At 55.8% G+C, this 8258-nt stretch overlaps 1 protein-coding gene across 1 annotated transcript; it reads right to left on the bottom strand.

The window, feature by feature from the left end:
* Positions 1–1808: 1808 nt before the first annotated feature.
* GJB3 (gap junction protein beta 3) lies at positions 1809–2840 on the bottom strand. The gene has a single exon (XM_016219804.2). It carries the CDS (start codon positions 2835–2837, stop codon positions 2025–2027), a length of 813 nt encoding a protein of 270 aa, XP_016075290.1. The 5' UTR covers positions 2838–2840; the 3' UTR covers positions 1809–2024.
* Positions 2841–8258: the final 5418 nt, after the last annotated feature.

The following is an 8258-nucleotide window of genomic DNA, read 5'->3' as shown; positions in this document are numbered from 1 at the left end:
AGGAGTTGGGAGAGTGAAATTGGGGTATTTATTTGGTTGCTGTGGTTGGATGCATCCCACAGCACCTGTGTGGCAACCCTGTCCATTGTTACCCTGGTACCAGCCCCAGGATACTGCAGTTACCCTTTGTGGGTTCCCTTAACCATGCCCATACCTTTTAAAACAGCCCTTCCAGGAAACTCTTTAAAATTATTTCGTTTGAATGTGCTGTTTCTTGCCAGGACCCTGGTCGATACGGTTCCCATTGTATTGGTGAGAAGACTGAGGTTCTGAAAGCTTGCCAAGGTGTAGCGTGGTGAAGCTGTGATCATGAAGTGGTTAAGCTATGACTCAGACCTGAGGGTGGGTGTTAGCCCAGCCTTGGGGCCTTACACTTGGCTGGAGTATCCATCTCACTAATGGCCACACTGGAGAGCAAAGGTGAACCACAGCCTGTTCTGTCTACAAGGTGACCCGACCTCTCCCCGCCTGCACTGGCTCTTGGCTTACTGCCTCCTGGCCTTGGCTTTAATAGTCACCAAATGTTCCTCTAGGTCATTATAGCCTTTGTAGCTCTTTTGCTTCCCATTCTGGTCTGGCCTTGGATATTGGTGTTCCCTAAATTTCAGGACATCACACAATCCTGGGAGTGGGGCTGTGAGCCACCCAGAGGGCTGTTAATGAGGGAGTGTGTTTCCGTCTCCCCCAAGCTCTGAGCAATCTGGGCTCAGCTCTTACTCCCTATACAGTCTCAACACCCTGCCAGGGGCTTGGTGTGGGAAAAATGCCCAGGAAAAATAAAAAGAGCTGAATAACACTTGGGTGAGGCTGGGACTACATGCCCGTAGAGGAGACACCTGGCCTGTTGTGAGCATATATGAGTGAGAGTATGACTAACAGGGATTTTGTGTACACAGGGCGGGGATGCGGTTGTGGATGGTAGTGCCCGGGTGACAGAGGAGGAGGGACTGTGATTTGTGTGTAATGAGAGGGCAGTGATTGTGTGTGCTCAGGACAGTCTCCCTCTAAACCGCTAGAACCGTTGTAGCGGGAGCATAGCGCCCTCCTGTGGCCACGTCTCTAATCACAGTAGATTCCATCCCAGCTCCCACCTGTCAATCCCAGCCCAGCCTAACTTCAGCCCACACCCTACCTTCACCCCAGCCTTGGAGCTCTCCCTCCTTCAGAGGACTACCTTCCCTGCCCTCAGGGTCTTGTGGGTGGAGTGTAGGAGGACAGAGGTCGGAGCCAACCTGTATAAAACACAGCCTTTATTGATTTCAAGGAAACTGCCTATCAGGACATCCACCCAGAGTCCCAGGGAGCAGGGTCTGAAAGGCTGGCACAAGACTGAGCTCATTTGCAAGGAGGAAGATGGGAGCAAAGCTTCCTGAGGCTGAGAGAGTGGAGTCTGGGAGAGGGGGACCTGCCCTGAGGGCAGTGGTGACTCAGAGGATCCTTGGGTGTCTCAAGGAGAGGTTGGTGTCACCAGAGCCGCCTCCTCCTCTTCCCAAGCCCATTCTCAGGCTCCAGACCTCCTGCTGCTGTGAGATTTCTTCCTCTGCACTGCAAGAATCTGGGCGCTTCTCCCAAGGGAAGGGAAATTCTTTTTGGTCTGGTGCATCCAACCCAGGGCAAGCATCTCTCTTCTTGTGGCCTCCAGGCCTCTGCGCCTGCCCTTCTCTCTGCTTGGAAGCACTTCTCACCTCTCTTGAACATTACTTTCTTAGGAAAGCCTTGCCTGCTCACACCCTCCTGGGTTAGGTAGAAGCCCTGCTATGAGCGCCCTAAGCATCCCCTTGCATAGTCAATTTGCTTATTTCAGTGTTGCTCTCCCCCGAGGGCTGACACTGGGCCTGCATTGTGACCTATACCCAAGTATTCAGCCCAGTGCCCAGCACTCAAAAAGTATCTGCCCAAAATGAAATTGGATAGCTTGATGAATTCAAAGTAGGGGCACCCAGCCCCTGGAGGACCCCTCCACCGGTGCGATACCTCCCTACCTGTCCCCACTGGCAGACGGGGTATCGCTCCCCAGCCCACGGTCAGATGGGGGTCAGGGTGGGTGCTGAAGCACGTGGCTTGTCACTGTGGGAGTCTTGGTCAAACTCTCCCGTATCCACCAGCTTATGGTGGCAGCGGCAGGTGGAGGCCCGGCTGGCTGAGGACCTGGGGTTGCGGCTGTCAGGGGACCTTTTCCTGCGTACGCCTTTCAGGATCCTGTGGGAGATGAGGTAGCAGATCTCGCTGATGGTGAGCACGATGCAGACGGCAGAGGCGCCCACCATGAAGTAGGTGAAGACCTTCTTCTCGGTGGGCCGGGCGATGTAGCAGTCCACGGTGTTGGGGCAGGGGGCCACGTTGGAGCACTGCACAAGGCGTGGCATGCCGAAGCCGTACCAGAGCGTGTGCAGCACGTAGAGGAAGACGAACTCGATGATGAGCTTGAAGATGAGGCTCAGCAGGTAGGTCCACCACAGGCCACCGTGCTTCTTGCCCGCGTCGTCGTACAGCTTGGGGCACTGGTCGCCGTGCTTCTGGCGGTGCCGCCGCTCCCGCTCCTCGCGGTAGGCCACGTGCAGGATGACCAGCAGCGAGGGGCAGGTGACAAAGATGAGCTGCAGGGCCCAGAGGCGGATGTTGGAGATGGGGAAGAAGTTGTCGTAGCAGACGTTGGTGCAGCCTGGCTGCTTGGTGTTGCAGTCGAAGTCCTTTTGCTCGTCCCCCCACACGCGCTCGGCTGCCACCACGTACACCAGCACGCGGAAGACGAACACCACCGACAGCCAGATGCGCCCGAACGCCGTCGAGTACTTGTTGACCCCGCTCAGGAGGCCCTGGAGCGTCTTCCAGTCCATGGTGCCTGGGGGGCGGGCCGGGGGCCTGGGGCCTGGTAGGGGCGCCGGGGGCCGTGCACACCTGATGGAATAATAGGAAACACCGTATGTTAATGAATAGGTGATATTTATTGAGCTTTTACTATGTATGAGGCACTGTTCTGAGCTCTATGTGATGGAATCATTTGATCACCGCATAGACCTTATGAGATCAGGAATATTATGCTGCCTAAGCGACAGGTAAGAAATAGGCAGAGAGGGTAAGTAACCTGCCCAAAGTCACAGAGCTAGTACACTGGAAGGAAGGGAATGTGCACTTGCTGATAATATCAAGGACCATTTACTATGAGCCAAGCACAGAACTAAACACTTTATGTGCAGAATTTCACTGAATCCTTACAATAACCTCATGAGGTAGATACTATTATGCTCCTCATTTACAGATGAAGATAAGGGCTGCAAAGCACTTAGTACATAGTAAGTGCTCAATAAATGCTGCCACTCATGAAATCTAGAGAGGTCAAGTCACTCATTTAAAACCAGAGCTGGGTTCAAAGCTAGACTGTGGATGCCAGGGCTGTGCTGTCCATCACTTTCTCTCCCCTTCTCTCCTGGATGCCTGCCCCAGACCAGCTTCTTGCAACTTACCTCGTTGGTGCCTTGCTACCATCCTGTGAGGCTGGGGTTGAGTATTATTCTACAGACAGGAAACTGAGGCTGGGAGAGGGTAGATAACTTCTCTTAAGGTCTCACAGCCACTAGGTGATGAAGTTGGGAGACCAACTCATATTGAGGGCGTGTGTGAAGTGGGGAAGTGGTCTGGCTCTGGGGGATACCAGATCCACAAACCGTCTAGATAAAACTCCCTGTTCTCTGTGCCAGGCCCTGGGGAAGCCCCAGCCACCGCAGCCATGCTGGCTGCCAGGGCTTTGTTCAGGCTCCAGATCACCCCAGCCATGCTGGATGTGGGGAAACATGTTTTGTTCAGGCCTCCAGATCACCCCAGCCATGCTGGATGTGGGGAAACATGTTTTGTTCAGGCCTCCAGCTCACACATCTTGCGCTCAGTCCTGGAGTGACTCAGAGGGTGTGGATGGGTGGATCTGCCTAGTGTCTGAGGGTTGCCATGGGCGTGAAAGCATGAGGCTCTCCACGTGTGTATGTGGTCTGCGTGCACATGTTCAGTGCTCCTGGAGCTGGGTGTGTGACTCTGAGCATACATGTTGCCTGTTGGTCCACCCCTTGCACGGCCGCTTTTCACCCCTCTACTGCCACCACCCTGGTCCAAGCCACCATCAACTCTTGCTGGCATATTGCCACGGCTTCCTCACTGGCCTTTCAGTGTCTGGTTCTGCACCCCTCGAGTGCATTAAATTGGATTGTCACTCCCTTGTTTAAAACTCTCTACTAGCTTCTCGTTACACTTAGAATTGCCCCAGATTCTACATTCTCACCCTTCTCTCCCACACTCTTGCCCTGCCTATCTCTGCTCTGGCCACCCTGGGGATCTTGGGGGCTTTGTAATTTTCCTGCTGCCTGGAATGCTTTTCCTCCAGAACCTCTTGTGGCTGGATCCTTCTCATCAAGGAGGCCTCTGCTCAAACATCTCCTCAGAGCAGTGATTTTCAACCTTTTTCATCTCATGGCACAGAAACTAATTACTAAAATTCTGTGGCACCCCCCCCAAAAATATTTTTGCCAATCTGACAAAAAAATAGGTATAATTTCGATTCATTCACACTGGACAGCTACTGTTGTGTGGGCTGCTGTCATTTTTTAAATGTGACAATATAAGGGAAAAGAGGTCAGTGCCCCTGACAAAATAGTCAGGTATTGCATATTTAAAAAATTCTTGGGGCACACCAGTGTGCCTGCCACAACACACTGGTTAAAAATCACTGCCTTAGAGGCCTCCCCTGAGTCTGCTGCTTCTAAGCCCATTTCCTCCCAGTCACTCTGCTCCTGTCCTCTTTATTTTCTTTATAGCATTTAATCACCATTTGAAATTAAAGTATTTTTTAGTTTATTTGTTTTAATTTATTGTCTGTCTCCCCTGTTGGAATGTCCACTCTTGTCTTGCTAACTGCTTTATTAGTGTCTAGCGCTTGGCACATAGTAGGTACTGAATACATGTTGAATGAATATAAAACGAATGCTGAATTCTTACTGAGGCAGCTTGGAGGGAGGGGCTGGGGGTTGTAGGCAGGAGCCCTAAGGGGCAGTGTGGACAGGGTAGCTTGGGGGAAGACTTCTCACTGGAGAGAAGGCGAAGTTCCTCCTCAGCACCTTGGCCCTCCAGGTGCCTGTTCTCTGGGCATCTCAGACAGGACGGGGGCACTGCGGAAGCCCCCATCCCTGCACACCCTCCTCTGCGCCCCTTCTCTGCTCCTTCTAAGACCTGGCCTTTGGGGAGGGACAGTGGAATGTGCATGAGGTCTAGAGTCACATCTGGATTCAAGCCTCAACTCGTCCACTTACTAGGTGTTGACTTCTAGAAATTCCCTAATCTCCTTGACTCCCCGTTTTTACCTCTAAAGGGAAATAAGTCCTACTTTCTCCAGCTGTTGTCGGAGTCAAGGGACCAATTCCTCCCCAGCCTGCCACTCACCTGGTGGAAGTTAGGAAAACCGAGGGGGAGGCTGCAGCCCTGTCCGCCAGCCCTGGGGGGAGAGGGGTCCCGACACGTGCTTTCCCTAGACCCCCCTCCCGAGGCAGCCCGCACGCGTGCAGCCCCCTCCGGGGCGCCCACCTCCCGTCCTCTGGTCCTGTCTGTCCAGCCCCGCCTGACACACCCCAGGGACGCGACTCACCAGCAAAGAATTTCCCTCCAAGCCCAGGCTCGGGACTGGTGGAGCCGGTTCTGGTTCCCCACTGCCCGCAGTCCCCCAATAACAGCTCCCAGCACCCGCTTTTCCCCAGCTCCTGGGCCGGGCAGCGCCCAGACGCTGTCCCCACTCGGTCGGCCTCTTCCCACCCGCGGGACAGGACGACAGCGAGTCCAGGGCGCGCGGACGATGCGGGCACGCGCCCCGCGCGGCCGAGGACCCGCGGACAACTTCGCCGTCGCGGATTCCCAACAAAATCTCAAACCCTCCCTTCCTCCCCCCCCCATTTTCTCAGCCACGTCAGGCAGTTTGGGGGCTTGCGGACGTGGGCGGGGGGTGTCTGGCGACCCTCCAGCAGCCGGAGCCCCGGCTCCCGCCCAGAGTCGAGAGGAGAGAAGGCGGTGGAGAGGCTGGGGTGCGGAGGTCCCTCCGTCGTCACCCCGCGAACCCTCGCCGATCCTCAGCGCGGCGGGACGGGCGGGACCCCTCCGCAGCCCGCCGCCCGCGGTCTCCGCGCGGCGCTCGGCGTCCCCCCCGCACCCGGCACTTACCCGCAGCGGCGGCCAGCGCGGGGCCGGTCCCCGCGTCCTCTAGGTCGCCGCGGAGGCGGGGGCGCGCGGAGCCGGGGGCTCTGCAGTCGCGGCGAGGCGCTCGCGCCCGGGGGCGGCGGGAGGGGGGAGGGGTCGGGGGAGGAGCCCGGGACCCCGCCCCGCCGCCGGGGGTCGAGCGCGAGCCCCCAGGCCGCCGCGCGTTCCCGCGCAACCTTCGCCCGAGCGCGGGTTTCTCGCTCGCCCGAGCCTCGGCTTTTCGCGTGCGGATCAGGGCATCGGTGGCCGCGGGCAGGGCTGTTGCAAAGGCTCCAATGAGATCAGGGGCGTGAAGCACTATAAACTGTCAAGTGCCGTGGCCCGGGACCGGCTGCAATCACGACTCGCCCCCGCGCTACCGCTGGTACCGTGTCTGAGTCCTGCAGGTCACGGTCCCCGCCCGGCCTCGACCCCGCGTGGGAGCACTCTCGGGGACCCGCCCCGGCTCTGTGCCTTCCGACGAAGCACGTGCGCTTGGGAGAACCCGGGTGGGGAGGGGCGAAGCGAATGGAGACGGGGGGCGGGGGCAGGTCGGTGCCTGGAGTTACTACCAGGGGCAGAGCCTGTGGCAGGAGGGTGGGGTGGCTGGGTGCAGAGCTCGTGCCCTGGACCCCCAGCGGAGGGAGGTGGGCCTGCAGCTGGCCTGGGCTCTGGGGACTAGGTCGCTTTGTCTTACTTACTAGTGTGCCCTGATTAGGAAACTAATGAGAGCCTCTGGTGCCCCAACTTTGTCTCAGGAAACTCCAGTGTTTCCTGTCTCCCTGAGGAGTCCTGGGATCTTAGTCACTTGCGGCTTCCACCCTGCAGTCCTAACAGCAATGATGTTGCTGACACAAGGGTGACTCATTTTCCCAGGACTACCTATTTATGCCTGTGGCTCTGGTGTAATTAATGACCCCCCCTTTACTCTCAAAAGTGCCCTCAAACTTGGGATGAACAATGACATTACTCATCGTGATAGAGAAACTAACACACATTGGGGGCTCTAGGACATCTTTGTGCCAGGCAATGTCCTGCAGGCTTTATTTCATCTTCACAGTGCCAGGTGGTGAGGATGGTATGATCCTTCCCGCTTTTATGAATGAAAAGACTGAGGCACAGAGAGGTGAATTGCCCAGGGTCACACAGATGACCAGAGCAGAGCCAGTTCTGGAGGCTCAGCCATGCGCCCACTCACTGGGTCATGGCCTTCAGATTCATTGCTGAGACCCAGCAGAGCTGGGTGGTCCTGTGCGTGAGCTGGTGCGTGGAGATGTGTGAGTATGACGGCATCCACCTGCTCCCGACCACCTCTTGCTCTGCTGCATTCCAGAGCAAACCTGGATACCCGCTCCCTTGACTCCTAGTCACTCTTCAACCCATTTGAACAATGTTTCTGTGCCTACCGTGTCGCTAAAGACAGCTCCACCAAGGCCACGGCGGATCTCCATGATCTAATAGTCACATCTCTGTCCCCATCCTCCGGGACCTTCAGAAACACCTGACAGCTGACCGTCCCTTCCTTCTCAAGACACTTTCTTATTTTGGTTTCCTTCATACCACATTTCCCACTTCCTTGCACCTTCGAGGCCTCCCATCCCTGACTCCAGAGTGGGCATGTCCCAGGGCTCAGCCTCCCCTCTCCTGGGTGAGCTCATCCATTCCTGGGGCTTCTAATACCATCCACTCACTAATGAATCCCACATTTCTAGCGCAAGTCCTGACTTCTCCCTGACACCAGACTATGTGGTCAGGGCTGCCCCCTGACCACCAGGTTTCCAGTTACTTGTTTTTCCATCCTGAGATCAACTGTGCATCTTCGACGACATAGATATAGTGTTCTTCATACATTTACCCCGTGGAGGTATGCTGTACACATGCTGCACTCTGCTGTTTTCATTTAACAAAATATAGGCCATTGTCCCCTCTCAGTAGCTCATTCTTTGTTTTTAATAGCTGAATAGTATTCCATTTTCTCCTATTAGTAGATGTAGAGCTGTCTCTTAAAAAACAACCACCCCAGCCCAGCTGGTGTTGCTCGGTGGTTGAGC

Source organism: Miniopterus natalensis, chromosome 9, assembly GCF_054644295.1.
Source record: "Miniopterus natalensis isolate mMinNat1 chromosome 9, mMinNat1.hap1, whole genome shotgun sequence".
Classification (NCBI taxonomy): Eukaryota; Metazoa; Chordata; class Mammalia; order Chiroptera; family Miniopteridae; genus Miniopterus; species Miniopterus natalensis.
This window is presented reverse-complemented; position numbering and strand designations above follow the sequence as displayed.

Bases quoted from the DNA above. Each gene is read 5' to 3' on its own strand.
- GJB3 (XM_016219804.2), bottom strand. From the start codon at position 2,837: ATGGACTGGAAGACGCTCCAGGGCCTCCTGAGCGGGGTCAACAAGTAC.